The following is a 20270-nucleotide window of genomic DNA, read 5'->3' as shown; positions in this document are numbered from 1 at the left end:
TCAGCATTTTCCGGTTCAATAATTTTTGTCAGAGTTATGGCCCTTTAATAATGTTTATTTTAAAAGTTTGTCCAGACTACTTCTCTTATACCACTAATGCAATTTCAATGAAACTTTACTAAGGATTGATCTGTAGCTCAAGTCCTTGCGCATATTGCATGGGTTTCTGGTTGAATGAAATTTAGCTGAGTTATGGCCCTTTGATAAAAAGGTGTTTTTTTCTGTGTAATGCCAGATACACAAAAGCTTGTCCGGACTACTCCTCATAAACTACTGGTGCAATTTTGTCCAAACTTTACAGGAATGATCAGTACCAAGTCTAGTTGGGCACTGTCCGTCTGTCACAAAACTTGTCCCAACATGAAATTGGCCATCATGAGGCGACACATGTGATCACTGATTGCTCTTGTTTACTAATGAGAAATTTTTCATCACATAAACATATTTACACATGAATGTATTAAACTTTGATACTTTAGTACATATTCTGTGACATGTTTTAATTATAATTTCAAGGATGAAAATTTAAATTAGTGCAAAAAATTGTTACTTAAACTTTGCATGAAGAAAGATAATCATGATTGAAACAAATTGATGGGGTAAAAAGAATTGGGGATTGTAGGGGGAAATCTAAGGATTGTCACCATCATCAATCTGTTTGTCAAGACAAGTTTTTTCTTGATGACAATCTGACATTTTTGCAGAGTAAGTTGTTCAAAGCCCTTTCCAGATTAATTTGTATTATTTTATTATTAATATATAATATTATGGCAAAAGCTATTTTGACTTTGACTATTTCTAATTTTTCTGAAATAATCACCTAATGTAGGAGTTAAAACTTAGATATACAATATTTATTTTTTATACTAAAAATAGTCATCCTTGACTTTCATAGATTAGACATCATGGTATAAGTTCATGGGCAACCTTGGTCAACTATGTTTATTATTTTTGAAGGTTAAGATGAATAAATCTTGTTAAGTTGAAAATCTAAATTTCAGGGATTTAAGATTGTGATGTATGTGGACCCTTGAGTATTTGATACGAGTTGCAAACCTATTCTAAACTTAATCAGAGATTTATTCCAGTATCAACCTCCTCAGTATCTATTTCAAATACTGCATTATGTCAATAGAAATCAATTTCACACTTCACTTTAGTAATTGATAGAATTTGTTATTGTTGATCCTGTCAACACCCTTGGCACATGATGTATATTGCAGACAGTTTTCTAGTAACTATTGCTATATCACTGTCCAATTTCAAACATTACAAGTATTTGAGGTTACAATCTGGTCATTTAAGTTTACAGATTCTGCTTTTAATTTATATTTTATTTAAGACACAATCATGTTATCAGTTGGTTTTGAGGCTTTTAGAAGACAAGATGGTACTATGCCAATAATTCAGGAAAGGTCTTTTAGTTTCCACATGATAAAGAATTACTTTAAAAGAATAACATTTTTTTCTGTTGCTGTCACCATAAATGTTTGGAGTCCCTTGTGGCTGAGGGGTTGCCTTTACCAGTTGAAGCATAAAAATTGCAGCCACTGTTTAACTCTGTCAACAAAATGAGTTTGAATTAATGGAATTTTAATGCATCTCTAAGCTCCAGCAGGTGAGGTGGTTTTGACCCCTGATGTTGCTTTAAATTTGTAACACCAGAGGTTAGCCATAATCATCTTTCCTGATTTGGCACCATTTGACCTAAATTGTGTTGATGCTCTGTTAAATTAAAAAAAAAACAAACTTAAATGTTTGACTACTTGCTAGATAATGTGGTTTAGATAAACCTCAAATCTGGCAATTCTGGGAAATCCAGGGATGACAGATGGTTTTTGTGGTATTTTAATTAAAAAACAATTCACATGTATTTCTTATGACGTTTGAACACCACAGCTGTTAATAGTGATTCATTTGGAGAAGTTGACAATTTACCTATAGAAAGACAAGTCAGTATTAGTACAACTTGAGAAAGATTAAATGTGGAAATGCCAGTTTATGAAACACTAATTGGGCCATTTAATGAAACAAGTCTACTTTTGATAGTAATGTATGATTGTCTAACAATTATGCTTTTCATGAAGACCATTTGCAAATCTGTGACATTATAAATGTTTTGTATATTTATGCTGTATATTTTTCAGCATTTTAAGGCTTCTGTAACTTAGATGAACTATATTATGCTTACCTGTAGACTTTAACACCCCTGATGATGAATCAGGAAGAGTTGTTCTATTTCAAAAACATGGTACAATCATCATGATTGTACCATGTTTTTGAAATAGAACAACTCTTCCTGTATCATTTACCATGTTTTCTGTACCTTTAAGAAGAGGACCATACCCTTGTTAGTTTATGAAGTTTTTAGATTAATGTGGCATTTTACCTTCCATTGTGTTTATTAAGAGTATTCTTCTGTTAGAGAAAAAAGTTTAAGGTAAGATTGACTTGTATTTGGATGGTATTTAAAAAATTACCCATCATTTGTGTCTCCACTTTAAAAAAAATTGTAATGAAACATACCAAATATCAGTTTGGCAGAAATTTGAAAAATTTGTTCCTTTCTTTTCTAAATAAAGTGCTTTCTGCAGTTACAAAGCTATATTGAATATTGCATTGAACACACTTGGGATGTGTTATTAGTTGATAAGAGCTTAATTACTGCACTGGTTATTTGAACCACTTTCATGTCTACTTCCTGGAACTAACAGGTTCCCTGGAATCAGTTTTTTACATTAGTGTTGTGATACTAATAGGACACAAACCCACAACCCCTGAGTTAGGATTAGCAAACATGTGAAACAACTACAGGAAACGGTCAGTGCCTCCCTGAAATATTTAGCTATACATCCTGATAATTTTGGATCACAACCATCCTGTGTTTTAGCAGAGGCAATTATAAAAGTGTTGTCATGAGTAAAGAAACAAAAGATGGTATATGTATATATGTAGAGGGTAACCATCTGTTACAATGCTTGTAATTCATTCGTTAAACAGATTCTGAATCATTTACAATACAGTCCTATATATATATATCTGGTAACACATTGGTTGTAAATTGACTCTCTTTGTAATTATGTTTTCTTGTGATTTTTATAAATGTCATTCTCATTGTTTTTGTTTTTTCTTGTTTGTTTGCTATACAATAGTCTGAGTCAATATTGCCTTCTTTTAGTGATTATCACTGTATAGGTAATAAAGGTAATAGACCTAAGAGTCTGTAATAGCACAATATTGTTTGTAAAATAACTATACCACAGTTAATACAGCAAAAATTTGATTGATTAATAATGGTTATCTTAACTTTTGCTCATAATTATGTTATGTTGAAAGGACAAAGATTTGTACAGATTTGATTTTTTTTTTTTAAAAAGGATAATACATAGTTCTCTTGATTTTAAGCTCACAAACGTTGGGACAAAATCTCCACCAATCTAAATGAATCTTTGCATGATGCTCTATGATAGTTGTTTGAATAATCTCATTCCTTGGCATCCAAAAATGCTCTTGTTTAAAGATTTTTGGCCCACAGCTGTAGCATCACCTTTAAGTGTTCAAATTATGGTATTCACATGACAATTATGATCCTTCTTTTTTGTTTCCCTGTATGTATGTAAATAAGCTTTTAAAAATATTACTTTACTTATACAAGTTGCTGACTGGATATACTGTCAAATATAGCCTGAATATAAGGCCTTTGTTAAAATTTTGAATTTTTAATGCTTAAGCGCACAAATTATGGACCTCATTTCAGTTTTGTATATGTGAGTGACAGGTTTTAAACCTTAACCATGCTTGCCATATAATGATCTTTTGTCAAAATGTTTTACCAATTTTTGTGCATAGAATCAAAATTTGATCTTGGATATGACCTTAGAATTGGCCGGTAGAAATAATGTTATTGTCCGGCAATAGTGCGTTAATGCTAATTCATTTTAGTTATAGGAACATAATGCCCAGTCACTATATGATTAAACACTTTTATTAGAACTTTATGATTAAAGGTTATTCATATTATATAAAAGACAAAAGAAGAAAGTTCATAATTTCCATTTTATGCTGTGTTGATTGTTCTGTATCTCCATAATTTTGTGACTTAAATGTTAATGCTGTGAGAGTCATAATTTCCTTTAAATGTCAATAATTCCATAATGCTTATTAATTGCCTCACTTTTCAAGTGGTAAAGGAATAATTGTCCATTATATTATACCACCTAGAAAAGCTGGAAATTATGAGAGGAAAAAGATTGTTATATAGGCAATGGATTTATCTTGGGTAAAAGTAACAAAATGTTGTAACTCATTGAACTTTCAGAACAAATTAAGACGGTGTTGCATTGATACCGAGTCATATGTTAATCTGAGTTGTTAATATTTATATCACAGAGAAGTATATGTTCAATTATAGAAATAATTCATGTAGTGTTTTAATGTCACAATTGAATAAACAATAAATAAAACAAGAGTAAGCATTGCTGAGCAGTATATATAGTGAATAGGTGGAATTAATTTCTGGTTTTTCGAAACATGATCGAGGTAGGATCTGTGGTCTGTGAGAACAGATTGGAATTTTCGTAAATTGAAATGATAAAAGTTACAGGATAGTAAAATATAACTAATGTAAAATCAATAGATTATTTTGTTATTGACAAACTGGAATGCTTATTTCTTTGATGTTACAATAATGCATTGATAGTAATTACAAAAAAAAAGCAACAGAACTTTAAGAGTTTTGTAGTGAGTAATTTATTTGATTGCTAATTTTCAAGGATTATTTTTTCAAAGTCAGATGGTGTTCAAAGCCAAGGTAGCCTAGTGGTGTCTGGAACACTATTTGTAAGTTAAGAAATTTAGTTGATATTAATTTTGTCGGCAGTTTGCCTTAATATAGTGCAGTACTTTAGCAAAGTTACTAAATAATATCTTTTGAAAATTTTACAATGTTCATCATTTAAATTGAAGACTTGATATAAGATAAATTAGGAAAATAAAATACAAATGGGTAGAATTAGAATTGTAAACATTTACTATGTTTATTGTCTTTATATATTTAACTTGGTTTCTGTGGTGTAACGTTATAAAAAGATTGGCTAACTATATGTTTCATTATCAACTCTTATTAATGTAATATAGAAATTAAAACCTTTATGGCTTATAAGATTTAATAGTTCTTGTTGAAACATTAAAAAGATTGAAAGTGATTTTACATAAACTTCTGTGATAGATTTCTGATATATTTCCTTAAGCATATGTGTTGCCCTGGATACAGACTGATTTCAAATAAACATTATAAATTGTTTGAGATTATTAAAGTTCTCTTAGAGCAAAGTATGTAGTAGAGAATTATAATATATGTGTCTGTAAGAATTCTTAATCTGTATTTTTTTTACTGAATTACAAAGCATATTGAACATGGTCTATGAAATCTTGGATATTTGCATATCTGAGTCTGTTCCCACACAATATCAGCAGATGGCAAGTTTACTAGAAGACAATTATATTTAAGACAAATGATATATGATACAGATAATGTTTTCTTGATTGTATTATTTTTAAGTAAAAGTTGAATATGCCTCAAAGTAAAATTAAAGGCCAGTAGGGAAGTGTAATATCAAAATAAATATTTTACTCATTAGTTTTTGAAAAATGACTATTGAATATATAATAATCACTACAAATGTATTTATATATTTTATGTTAATGTGAAAAGTTTAATTTAAATCTTCTTCATCGGCTTATGTCATGTTAATATACTTGGTCCTGACTTCAGTTTGATTGGCTTTGATTGGCTGGCTGATGGTTGTCTGTTGATGGTTTTTTTGATAGGAGATATGTTCATTGAATGTGGCCCTTCCCTGAATATCTTTATTTTCATAATCTTAACTAAAGTCTTTCAATCCTTTTATTTTGTTCCAGACATATGTCAAACCCTAGGCTACCTGAATCCCTCTATGCTGGAGCAGAAATGTTTGAATTATTATTTTTTTTTTTAGAGAATACATGTACTACTTTAGTTCAGCTTATCATAGTTTGTGATAAGGCCAGTATTGACTATGAAACATTCCTTTAAAAAAACTTTCTGTAATTTCTAGGAATTATTTTTGTCTAACTGAGTGAAGTAAAATTGTGCATAAAAATAATAAAGCAAGAACAAAATTACACCTGCATCAAAATGTAGTTTTAAACTCAATTTATTGAGACTCAAGACATTTTTATTCTGGACTAAAATGTGAAAAATAGAGAAATGGGAGGTTTGTTAAGTGTATTTTGGGAGGAAGGTCAAGACAACTTCCTTGGTCTGTCTGAGGAAGAGGCTAAGGAGATTCATGATGAAATAAAAAAAGAATATGGTCACCCTAAATGGGGAAGTGTTATGAGGCGTAGACATGGAGGTAAAAAGAAATTATCAGAGATTGTAAAACAAGTTAGCGAAGCCAATGAAAAAGAAGAAGAGAAGGAAGTTGTTGTTGTTGGAGTTGACGGCGAAGAAATTGATAAGGAATTGCTAAAAAAGGTAATACAGGATTGGGAATCTTTGGAAAGTGAGCAAGGTGCTACAACCGAAGAAGAGGATAATGTTAAGAATATTATAGATGATCTAGGAGACCTTGATGATACAGAAATAGAAAACAAGGAAGGAGATGTTTTGAATAAGGTTGAAGATGATGATGATGATGAAACTGTTGTTATTGAAGGGAATATTGTAAGGGAAGATGAAAATGGAGACAATATAGAAATACAAAGAGAGGTGAGAAATGATAACATATTTAAAGTTTTCAAAAAGGAACATATATTGGCAAAGTCTATGTTACATTAAATTTTGTTTCAAAGATGAAAAATAGCATAATTTTTATATAAAGGTGGGAGGAAAGAAATAGTTTGTGAATTATTTTGAAATATTTACGCATGTGGCTTTAGAGATGAAGGTTTTGCCATTCTTTAAGAATCCATTCTTTTTGTCTATACATTAATGTGGAAACACAATCACACATTGGCATTTACCTCATGGGTTAATTAAAAAGCTATTCTGTTAAATGTTTTGAACAACTTGTTTGCCTCTGACTATTAGTACCTAAGTTATAAAATATATAATTACATAAATGGTGATATTTTAGGAATAGCACTTAATTGCTGTTTATTTCAGGCCACTTTTAAATATCAGACATATTAGCATTTAGAACATGATTGCATGTAGTCATTGAAAATCAAGGGTAACAAGACTGCAAAACTGTTGTATGACCTTTATTTCATATAAGTTGTCAACCATGGATATACTTAATCTAGCTATAGCAGATTATGTGATGATTGCATCATGTTCTTTGAATGCTAAAGTGTAGTATTGATATAATTATGATAATCATTTTTTCACAGGTATAGAGTTAATAGGCTAACATGATCACATTGTCACCTTCGTGCAGTAATGGGTGAACTCCTAATAAAATTTAATAGGAGTTAACCCGTTACTGCACTAAGGTGATGATATATGCCGTATGTGCTGTTTGTCAGGATAATTCCAAGACAAGTCAGTTATTCATACTAAGCATTCAGAGTGTTTGCCTAATTTAGATACATGTATATAATTATGTATTTATTTCAATTTCAATCATTTATATATCTAAGAGACCATGTTTAATGAAATATGACTTCATTTTAAGCTATGTCTAGCTTCAATTAATGTGAAAAAAGCTGCTGTTAGTGTTTCATTATATTGTCTATAATTGTCATGGTAGATAGCTCAAACTATGGGATGGGGTAAGGTTTCTTGCAAATAGATCCTATTAAATATGTTGAGAATAGAATTAATACAAAATAATAACAACAGTTTTTTTTTCTCTCAGAATCACGGCAAATGCAATTATTTATAGCAATTTTTGTCTCCTATAATCATTGAAAAAGTGCTTCTTGGAAAAATGATGTCATATACCACGGTATTGCCACACTGCTTTATATAGAATTTTTAAGCTAAGTTGGTATTAATCATTATAACTGTGTATTTTCTGTGTTTCTTATATAATTGTTTAAATCTTAAGTAAATTTTTTTTAAAGCATGTTTTTTTCCAGATATTTCTTGATTTTATTAATTCTTTATTCTTAATAATCATCTCCATTAATTTTAAAACATGGCTCAGCATTTACATTAATTTTTCACAGCATATGTTTTACAGTAACACATGTGTTATAGTAAAGTACAAAATAATTACTTATGTCATTATATCATTATGACATGTTCATAAGCTCAACCAAAAGTGCGAGTCACATTGACTTGCCATCTTGTTATTCATGTAATATAATATCCATATATAAAAAAAATCAAAATAGAAAAACAAAATCTGGATTTTTTTAATATGTTTTTAGCTCGACTTTTCTATGAAAAGGGGAGCTATCCTACTCGCCCCGGCGTCGGCGTCGGCGTCACACCTTGGTTAAGTTTTTCGTACCACCCCACTTTATTTCAGAAGTATTACAAGTATGGCTTTGAAACTTACCATACTTGTTCACCATCATAACCTCCATCTACAGACAAGAGTACATAACTCTGTCAAGGTTTTTGACAGAATTATGGCCCTTTTTTGACCTTAGAAAGTGTATTGAGCTTGGTTAAGTTTTTTGTACCACCTCACTTTATTTCAAAACCATTGGAGGTATTGCTTTGAAACTGACCATACTTGTTTACCATCACGACCTTCATCAACAGACAAGAGGACATAACTCTGTCAAGGTTTTTGACAGAATTATGCCCCTTTTTGACTTAGAAAATACATTGAATATGGGTAAAATCCACTTATTGCCTTAACCCTTTGAGATATTGCTTTGAAACTTTTAATGCTATTTCACATCATTACCCCCATCTGTACGCAAGAGAAGGTAACTCTGTCAAGGATTTGTTTTAAAAATTAAGGCCTTTTATCGACTTAGAATCTTGGTTAAGTTTTTAGTACCAGTCCACTTTTTGACTGAACTGTTTGAGATATTAATTTGAAAGTTGGAATACTTGTTTACAATCATGATTCCCAAACATGTCCAGGAGAAGGTAATTCTGTCAAAGATTTTATTTGAATTATGGCCCTTAACTGTCAATGTTTTGTATTATAGGCAAGCAGTGTTCAAGGGTATCACACAATTCAGTAAAATAATTCTTCACTAAATATCTTAATGCTCATGGCCATTGTTCACTTTAAAAATACAGAGATTCTTGTATTGCCTTTTACTGCAAAAACTTTTTTTATTGGCAAGCAATAAAAAAGTCGAGCGCGCTGTCTTACGGACAGCTCTTGTTTAATATATGGATATTATATTACATGTTATCAAGATTATTATCATTTGAGCTCAACTATATGAAGAATAGTATGGCTTTTCGACCCTATAAAGTCAGTACAACATTTGGTAAAAGTTTTGTAATGCAACTTTTGCTCAGAAGGTATTCATTTCAAACTTCACAATTGTCTTCAGCTAGGCCACCCAGTCCCATACCTCACTGTGTATAGGAATTGTGTCTTAAACAGTTTGTTCCCTATCCATTATTATGCACATTGTAATTGAAATAAACATTTCAGCCATATATATACAAACGACAAACTAATGTCATTTACTTCATAGTATTTGTTATTAAGTATTAAAATGATAATTGATTTGCTAGTTACATGTTAATTATTATGATAGGATTTAGACTTATGGAATATGGTAAGCATAGTTTGACACCAAAATAACATTAAACAGAATATGGCAGAGCAAGTTAAATTTGAACTGAGAAACATTCATGGAAGGAGTGGCAAACTCTGAGTTTCAAATTTAATGAAAATTTATTAAAGCGAATATTTCTCATTTTGAATTAAATATTCAAATTAAGATGCTGTAGAAAATGTTTTTAGATTATTATATGCATTGCATACTTCAAAAATGAATCTGCAACCAGATTTTTTTAACAAGATGTAAGTTTAATATTTTCCATTGAGCAAATAAATTGTTTTGGATTTGATTAGTTTAACAGTTTGAAAGGTATACAAATTTGGAAGGACTTTCATAGATTTGTAAGATATTTTATCAGTTCACATTTGTCTTGCATTATAACTAAAAAATGGTAAAGGAAGCATAATATGTATAGAAAAAATGGAAAGAACATGATTATCATGTATGCAAAAATTGCAAGCTTCATATATATCTGCTTCATCAAACACATTCCTTTACCACTGTTGATTTAAATAGTTACAAGGAATTATTCTTGGGAATGGCTTTTCATTTCCTTGTTAATGATAAGAGACAGGAAATATTAATTTTCTCCAGGTTGTTTGCCCATTTAATTATGTAATCTATCCTCTTTGTAAATGACTAAGGTGTGAAATGGTTATATCTAAATGTCCTTTATTTCATTTAATATTGTATGATATAATGAACAATCTTAACTTTGGATTTGAATAAACACCTGTGTATGTGTGCAGTGTAATTATTATAAATTATAATCATTCCTAGTATAACCTGATTGAAAATCAACCCTGCTGTTATCCAAAAGGAGGCAAACATGGGTTTTTCCAATCCCTCGGTACAAACAAATTTTTACCATTTTAGCTTCAGCATGCACTTCCTTACACAGTAAAGGGATTAAGGCATTGCACTTACTATTGATATATTTGCGAAATTTTGTTTGTACTCCTGGATTAGATGAGAAAAAACCAAATTTGCTGAGCTCCACAATATCTATTATGTTGTTTAAATATTTGATTTATTATAGGTTAAAGTTGTGGGTAGTGTTGTCTTTAAGCCATTTACCATTTTATATTTATATTATAATTATCTCATGAATTTTCATTTACATGATTTGAAATTCAAATATAAAAAGTATTACATTTGCCTATGTTAAGAATGCTATAAATCTTGCACAGCCATATTAAGCAGCACTATATATTTTATACACTTTTGTATACAAGTCTTTGACCCAAGGTGTGTATATTGTCTCCAGTCCTCACTGATGCTAGTATATAAGGAGCAGGAGCAATAAATTTCCCTGGTCACATTCCACTCTGGTGCATGCTTGTACCTGAAATAATGCATGATGGGATTTCTAAGAATATCTTCCATCTCTATAGCTTTAAAGGTCTTTTTAAGTTTTCCTGTTTATATACTATCATATGATGTTAATGCCACATCAGATGAAAAACAAAAATGTTAAAAAAGTGGCTTATAAGTTTTGGAAACCAAAACCACCACATCTTAAGTGGGTGAAAAAAAGTTGCTGGTTGTCTTTCTAACAGTGCTATTGCAGTGAAATAAATATCATCTTCCTCAAAAGCTTGATTAAAACTGCTGATTCTTTAAACAAACTTTGTTTTTGCTAAAAGTGCCTAAGCTTTGCTATATGCTGTAGGAGTCCACATAATGACAAACTATGGTAACTAACTAACAATCCTATGTAATTGTTTCATAATTATTATGTCATATTGCTTTGAAATTTAGGACAATGACATAATTACCAAGTATTACTGGCACATTGCATTGTCAATTAAAAATGTACTTTTAGTTTAATACCATTTTAATGCCAAAAAATAATTTTTGGTTTTGAGTGGATTAAAAATGAATGGCAGTGCAGATATCTGTCTTCCAAAACCAGCTTGACACCCTATTTGACCTTTTCATATTATATATGTTGAATTTTATAATGACCTATTTTTTCAGCTCAGTATTCATCTAAAATAAAAATTACATAAAAAGTAAAAATCTCCCCACTTTTGTGAATCTTAATTATAGTAATACCAGAACAGATTATGTACCTCTTGCCAGAATTCTTCTTGCAATGGCAGTTGAAATATGTAGAATTTTACTATCAAAAGGAGGGCAGGCAGGGGTCTGAAGTGTTGCACGCAACACCAGTTACATGTTAATATTGTCAGTGTCCATTTTTAAAAGAGATAATCCCCCCCAATGGTGCTGCTTTACTACATTAATGTTGTATGATATTGATCTTGTATTGTACTGCCATTGCTTTTATCTTTATTTACAATTACTTGTGCTAATTTCTATTTTGGTCCAATATGGCATTTAAAACTGCCATTTTACTTTATAATGACTTACCAACATTGAATTTCATTGTCTTTGTTATAATTTATTGTGTTAAATACATACATCAATAATATTGTATTTCAGCATTTTAATTTAAGCTGTATTCCAGATGAACATAAAAATGCCAGGAAAAAAAATATTCTATTTATTTTATATTGTATTTCAACTGCATGGTAAATGGTATTTTGAAATTGTGTCTGTTTAATTATATTTTATTGGAAAATATTTGAAATAGGAAAATTTATTTCTTCAATTTGTTGAATTTATTTTTGTCATCATCATTTACAAGCCAATCCAATGATTTATCATTTTGTTCTACAGTCCAACCTCGATTATTCGAAGTTCCGGGGACTGAAAATTTACTTCGAAAAATCGATGGGTTCGAATAATCCAAATCCGAACATAGTGATTGACAAAAACTACACCACTTGACCATATCGCCAATTCTAGCGAAGCTAAATGATTACAACTCCTCTGTTACCGGTAATCAATCGAGAGAAACAAATAAACAATAATAAATGTTTAAAAATATTTTTTAATGTTAATTTTAACATTACTTGCATTTTATTTCCAGATTCTGTAGCACATATAGCGTATAGGTTAATATAAACATGCATGAACATTAAAAATATCGCTGTCATCTTCCGTATGGAAGAAAAAAAAACATCGGACACGGCGCAGGATTTAAATCATAGATATACATGTACATGCATTTCAAATGTATTCAACATTATACAAGTAAAGTAAATATTTTATCTTCGTCAAAATATAAACAAGCAACTTGAAGAGTCATATTATTTTTCACTTCTAAATGTAATTTTCACAGACACATTTCGGTAATAATTAACATCATATTTTCACTTTACATCACTTTAAAACATGTTTATTTTTTTTAGAAATGATGTTTTTGTTGTTTGCTTAGCACACTTCTTCCTAAAATCGTCTTTCACAATTTGTTTTTATTTGTTTAATTTTTTTTTCATTCCATTCTTTCATTAAAATCTTAATTTGAACAGATTTAACCGTCCAATTAATATCACAGTTTATTTTCATTTGTTTAGTTTCATTCATTAATTAAAATAGTTATTCTGAACACGTTTAACCGTTCAATTAAAAGCGTACGATTAATGTTCGGTGATTACAGTTTAAAATGTACACGCAAATCGTTATTATCACAATTAACTAAATACACGCACCGCTGTTAGAAGTTTTTTCCGCAAAGTTTTTCACAAGTCGGGACGGTCAGCGAGTCAATCAGTGCCAATTAGTCGGGCTTCGAATAATAGGTGTGAAATTATTATATAATGATATAATGGGGACCGGAATTTTGCTTCGAAAAATAGGAGGTATTCGGATAATGCATTTCGAATAATACGTTGGTATTTATATTAATTTATATAGAGATGAAAACGGGACCGTAGATCAACTTCGGATAATACCGGGTATTCGAATAAAGGGTTGTCGAATAACCGGGGTCGGACTGTATTTGTTTGTATGGTAATTTGGTTACAGTGAGCTTTTTAATTTCTGAGTGTTTGAGGAGATAATTTACAATTCCCTATGCCACCCAACAGTATAGAACAAGCTTAGGCCCGCACAATTCTATGTGGCCAGTTCAGCCAAACTCTTCACAGTTTACTCCTTTAGTTTGTCACATTGATTTTGAAATCCATGAAAATATAGAATATATATCATACTGTAAAAATTCAACAAATTTATTGTGTTAGAATATTGTTACAGGTTGTAATGAATGTTATATTTCTTCTATGTATAGACTGGAACACTGGTAGATGGTAGAAATGGTGACTTGATACGTGCACATCCTGAAGATACAAGGTCATGGACACATCATAATGGAATGTAAGTTGTACAATTCAAGTGTAATTTGTCATACTACTCAAGGTCATATTAAAGGTCATGGACACTCATAATGGAATGTAATACTACTCAAGGTCATATTTAAGTTCATGGACACATCATAATGGAATGTAAGTGGTACATTTGTATATAATACTATTCAAGGTCATATTCAAGGTCATAGACACATCATGATAGCATGTAAGTTGCACAATTGTAATTTGTATTACTAATCAAGGTCATTTTGAAGGTCATAGACACATCATAATAGCATGTTAGTTGCACATTTGTAATTTGTATTATCAATCAAGGTCATTTTCAAGTTCATGGACACATCATAATGGAATGTAAGTTGTACAGTTGTTATAGGTAATGCTACTCAAGGTCATTTTTATGCTCCCCGAAAAATTTCGGGGGAGCATATAGTCGCCGGGTTGTCCGTCCGTACGTACGTCCCGAATTCGTGTCCGGCCCATAACTTTGTTATTTGGAGTCGGATTTTAAAATTATTTCACAGAAATTATCACCATATTGAGAAGACATGTTGCGCGCAACATTTGGGTCGCTACCTTGAAGGTCAAGGTCACAGCATGACCTTGCAGCAAAATCGTGTCCGGTCCATAACTTCAATATTTGAAGTCGGATTTTAAAACTATTTTACAGAAATGATCACCATATTGAGACGACGTGTCGCGCGCAACATTTGGGTTGCTACCTTGTAGGTCAAGGTCAAAGCATGACATTGCAGTGAAATCGTGTCCGGTCAATAACTTTGTTATTTGAAGTTGGATTTTAAAACTATTTCACAGAAATGATCACCATATTGAGACGACGTGTCGTGCGCAACATTTGGGTCGCTACCTTGAAGGTCAAGGTCACAGCATGACCTTGCAGCAAAATCGTTTTCGGTTCATAACTTTATTATTTGAAGTCAAATTTTAAAACTATTATACAAAAATGATCACCATATTGAGACGACGTGTCATGCACAACATTTGGGTTGCTACCTTGAAGGTCAAGGTCACAGCATGACCTTGCAGCAAAATCGTGTCTGGTCCATAACTTCATTATTTGAAGTCCGATTTTACAACTATTTTACAGAAATGATCACCATATTGAGACGAATTGTCGGGCGATACATTTGGGTCGCTACCTTGAAGGTCAAGGTCACGGCATGACCTTGCAGCAAAATCGTGTTCGGTCCATAACTTCATTATTTGAAGTCGTATTTTAAAACTATTTCATAGAAATGATCATTATTTTGAGATGATGTTTCGCGTGCAATATTTGGGGGGGGCTACCTTGAAGGTCAAGGTCACAGCATGACCTTGCAGGAAAATCGTGTCTGGGCCATAACTTTGTTATTTGAAGTTAGATTTTACAAATATTTCACAGAAATGATCACCATATTGAGACAATGTGTCGCACGCAACATTTGGGTTGTTTTTACACTTTGAACTTTGTCTGTGACATAACTCTGACACTACAAGAGGTATACCTTCCTGTGTCCAAAACCTATTCGGGGAGCATCACCCGGTTCAACCGGCTCTTGTTAATGTCATGGACACAGCATGAGGGAATATATGTTGTACAATTGTACTTGGGGCCATATTCAAGGTCATGGACACATCATAATGGAATGTAAGCACTTGTAGTTCCAATGATAGGTTATATTACTCAGGGTTAAGGTAATATTACTCAGGGTCAAGGTAAATGGACGCATAATTATGGAAAGTAAATAGTAAGTATGAATGTATTACAGTTGAATGTCAAGCTCAAGGTCATTGTTCTATTTTACATTGTCATAGTGTATTTGAATGTAAATATATGAAGGAAGGTAAGTTAACTTAGAAAGGAGAGTGCCTGTTTTACATACCTTACAGTCACAAGTTTAAGTCTTAAATTGATGGCACATGTTTGATTGAAGATCAAAATGTCACAGAAGCCAAAGTTTCCAAGTTTAATTGATTATCTCATTATGCATATAATTACATAAACAGCAGAGAAAAAAAACTAAATAAATATAAAACCATGTCTATAGAGGATAATATTCAGACATTTAAAATGAAAAAATCTGGTTGATAATGAAATAAACTGAAAATTAAATTGAAATGGATTTTTGTGTGATTCTAATAGCCCAATTTCAGTGAAAAGCATTGCAACACTTTTTATTTTGGTCAATTTGCACAATAAAAAATAATGTTCTTGTAAAACAGGATCTGAAAATGTGCACACAAGTTTTTGGTCCAATTTAACCTTCATCAAATATATACATACATGTATATATTGAAAAAAATATTTTCTGTCCAGTCATGTCAAGAATAAAAAAACTCAGTGGAGTCCCTTTAACCCTGATTGAAACTGGTTGGTGCAGAATCAAAGAACATTTGTAAGATGATTGCCTTTCTTTAGATGACTGAAAAAATGCACTTAAATTTAACACATTCTAAACAAAAATTAAATTTTGAGATCAAGTTGAAAGACTTAACTTTGTTGTAAAGTGACATGTAATAGAACAGTTTCAGAATTTACCAGAAAGATCACACTAGGTAAGTTAAAGGATAAAATTAGAAGACTGTTTTAAACCTCAGTGTCAAAGTCATATATAAAGTTAATAATTCAATTTGTCAGCAATAGTAAGAATAAATAAGGGAAAGTTGAAAGATACAAAATAGGGCTGTGAGCTGGTAAGTCAATATCTCTTAGACAATTCATGTAGGTCAAATTGTGTATGAATAATATGGTTATATAGTCTTTTATGATACTGTTGGAAAGGAAATTGTTAGTTAACAAATATGACATCATTCTTAAGGTAGGTGAATATTGAAAGAAGTGATGATGAATCATTTGAGTAAGTTACATGTGGGCAAGCAAAAATCAAAGTAGGTCATACAGTAACTGAAGTACGTTTTGTATATATAGTCATCTTATTTTCGGCTTCCAGCTAAACCTGTGAAACTATCTTCAAAACTGCAAAAACAAAACCTCACTTAAAGAGTATAAATGTATTAACAAAAGAAATATGTTGAAAGATACAATGTAAAAAAATCTTTTATTATAATCTTTTTGGATCTTTTAATTATACAAGTGAAGTAAAACAATCATCTTGAATGTTTAAATTTTGTGCTTTTCAAATATGTATTAAATGCTTGATGTGACTTAATCCATTTATTGGTTTAGTAATTAATGTTTTATTTTTATGTTCATTTACATTTGCTGAAGAAAATGTTGCTTTAAGAAATGAAAGAACTCTTGTAATAAAAAGTCATGTATTTCTTATCTTTAAAAAGCGATTAAATGAAATTTTTATAAAAATGATCTTGATTTTTTTTTTTAAATTCTATTTGCAGATTTCCTGAGCGCAATGAATTCTACACTTCCATAGACAGCATGCCTGAAATAAAACCTCCGTCGCGGAAATCTGCCATCCTTGTTAGTGACTTGGTAAGTAATATCGAAATGTTCAAATCCATGTATAACCTATTTATTCCTTGACCATTTATTTGTAATACTTTGGTAATTTATACTGAAAAAATACTGAAAATCTCAAATTACACCTTTACAAATAGAAAAGTGTTTTAATTAAGGACAAATTCTTTGCATTTTAAATCAGGATATTGATGGAATTTTCAAGAAAGCTTTCTGATTTTGAGAAGAATAATGCATTAATAGATGATATTTTCAGGGTTACAATAACTTTTGTATTCTTTTCTTTATCTCAGTTATTGTTATTGAAGTGTTTTATTTAATGGCTGAAGAATATATTTCTGATTTTACAAGGCGAAAAAATCAGATCAAAATGATGAATTTAAATCAAAATGATACATGTACATGTACACTGGTATAGGACCATTGCACTTGAAACACATTGTTTTACACAAATATACATGTATTTTTATATGATGATGTATTTTTACAAGGGTTATTTAATTAATATATATTTAACATATTGTAAAATCATCTTGTGCAATATTATCACATAACTTAGATATAAACACTGATCTGTATTATATCTCTACCTTCAATAAATACATTCCTTCTTTATGTCTGGTCCATAATTTTAGTAAAAACCTCTTGAAAATATAGAGCCTTAAGCGTTATAAATTTCATTACCTTTAAAGTATATGAAGGAATTATTTAATGAAATAATTACCCGCAGGGAACCCTCTATCAGTTGAAGTTACTCTGGATAAATTATTACTTATGGAATATTTTTGCCAAAAATAAACACTAAATCAACTTAGTATATCATGACAGATTGACTCAAGTTTATTGCCCCTGCTTTGATTTCTCCACCACTAAAGTCTGGTTTTTATGATGTTGTTTAAATTGATGAAGCTATGTAAATAAGTTTATATGTATGTGTTTTCTTTTATTGTTCCAACAGTGATGAAGGTATAACATCTTTCATTGTTTTTTTCTGTCACTCTGTTATATTTGTAATTGCCACACATTTTCTAAGAAGAGATCATCAGGGGTTTATGTGTCTAATGGAATCATGTTGTCCACTCTCATTCAGATTGTTTACTTACACCAATATACTTAACTATCCTGTCTGTAATTACTAAGTGTTGTTTTCCCCCTTCTTTTTAAATCAGGAAAAAAGGTTTTATTCTATATTATATGATGAATTTACTCTCATTTACAGAAGAATTCTTCACATTACACCAGTAAATAACTTTTAATATATATTTTAATATATAATCATTATCGCCATGGTCATTTATTACACATCATCATCATATCCCCTTTCATTGTGGCATGTTTAGTTCATTATGTGTTTGTAAGTTATGCTGCTTTGCATAAGAATAATTGGTCACTGGTTCTACGATTGTACACCAGCTTGTGCCTGGAAGCAAATGCACAAAAAAGTAACCCTAATATCTTCTGTCCCATAACTTTGTAAAACTTCATAAGTAATTTATTGCACAGACGTTTATAAATGAAAAGATTTCATTCCTTAACTCTAGGAAATTAATTCTTTTCTTGAATTATTTGGACAAAATGATTCTATGATAGCATATAAAAGACCCAGGAAGAATGTGGGGATGTGATCTAAACCTTTTGTTCTAGTTCTAGATGTTTTTATGTTGTACTAACTTTAACTATTGTTTTTTTTTGTATTATTTATTTTTGTATGACAATTGTGAATGAAGGATAAGGGTCTTGTATGTACTTTATAGGTACTTGATTTCTTGGGGATATTATAATTGGTTATAATTTAGATAGGTCAGATATGTTATAATGTAGATGGGGTAGATATGTTTTGCTGTAGACAGATAGATTGGTTATGATGTAGAATAAAAAGATTGAATATGATGTAGAGAGAATAAATTGGTTCTTATGTAAATAGGGGGTAAATTGGTTATAATGTACATAATGTAGATTGGTTATAATGAAGATAGGGTAGATTGGTTATGATTAAGATAAGGTATATTGGTTATGATTGGTAGATTGGTTATGATGTACAAACAGTAGATTGGTTATGATGTACAAACAGTAGATTGGTTATGATGTACAAACTGTAGATGGGTTATGATGTACAAACTGTAGATTGGTTATGATGTACAAACAGTAGATTGGTTAGGATGTACAAACAGTAGATTGGTTATGATGTACAGACTGTAGATTGGTTATGATGTACAGACTGTAGATTGGTTATGATGTACAAACTGTAGATTGGTTATGATGTACAAACAGTAGATTGGTTTTATGATGTACAGACTGTAGATGGGTTATGATGTACAAACTGTAGATTGGTTATGATGTACAAACAGTAGATTGGTTAGGATGTACAAACAGTAGATTGGTTTATGATGTACAGACTGTAGATTGGTTATGATGTACAGACTGTAGATTGGTTATGATGTACAAACAGTAGATTGGTTATGATGTAGATTGGTTATGATGTACAAACTGTAGATTGGTTATGATGTACAAACTGTAGATTGGTTATGATGTACAGACTGTAGATTGGTTATGATGTAACAAACTGTAGATTGGTTATGATGTACAAACTGTAGATTGGTTATGATGTAACAGACTGTAGATTGGTTATGATGTACAAACTGTAGATTGGTTATGATGTACAAACTGTAGATTGGTTATGATGTACAAACAGTAGATTGGTTATGATGTACAAACTGTAGATTGGTTATGATGTACAGACTGTAGATTGGTTATGATGTACAGACTGTAGATTGGTTATGATGTACAAACTGTAGATTGGTTATGATGTACAGACTGTAGATTGGTTAGGATGTACAAACTGTAGATTGGTTATGATGTACAAACTGTAGATTGGTTATGATGTACAGACTGTAGGTGGGTTATGATGTACAAACAGTAGATTGGTTATG

The 20270-nt window shown here is 30.8% G+C and overlaps 1 protein-coding gene across 3 annotated transcripts in view; it reads left to right on the top strand.

Moving 5' to 3' along the window:
- Window positions 1–17421, top strand: part of LOC132730986 (phorbol ester/diacylglycerol-binding protein unc-13-like) — a 73069-nt gene extending 55648 nt beyond the window's left edge. For 2 of the 3 annotated variants that reach the window (XM_060717080.1, XM_060717082.1), the window contains 3 exons: window positions 9664–9684; window positions 13829–13914; window positions 17262–17421. In XM_060717080.1, the coding sequence (XP_060573063.1) occupies window positions 9664–9684; window positions 13829–13914; window positions 17262–17406 (252 nt within the window). In that variant the 3' untranslated portion in view covers window positions 17407–17421. The remainder of the gene's footprint in view (window positions 1–9663; window positions 9685–13828; window positions 13915–17261) is intronic. The other variant, XM_060717081.1, reaches the window with a different exon arrangement.
- The last annotated feature ends 2849 nt before the right edge of the window (window positions 17422–20270 follow it).

Source organism: Ruditapes philippinarum, unplaced genomic scaffold (assembly GCF_026571515.1).
Source record: "Ruditapes philippinarum isolate M1 unplaced genomic scaffold, ASM2657151v2 ctg2941_1_1_1_1, whole genome shotgun sequence".
In the NCBI taxonomy this organism is placed as follows: Eukaryota; Metazoa; Mollusca; class Bivalvia; order Venerida; family Veneridae; genus Ruditapes; species Ruditapes philippinarum.
Note: the sequence above shows the minus strand (reverse complement) of the source record. Positions and strands in the feature narration are given on the sequence as shown.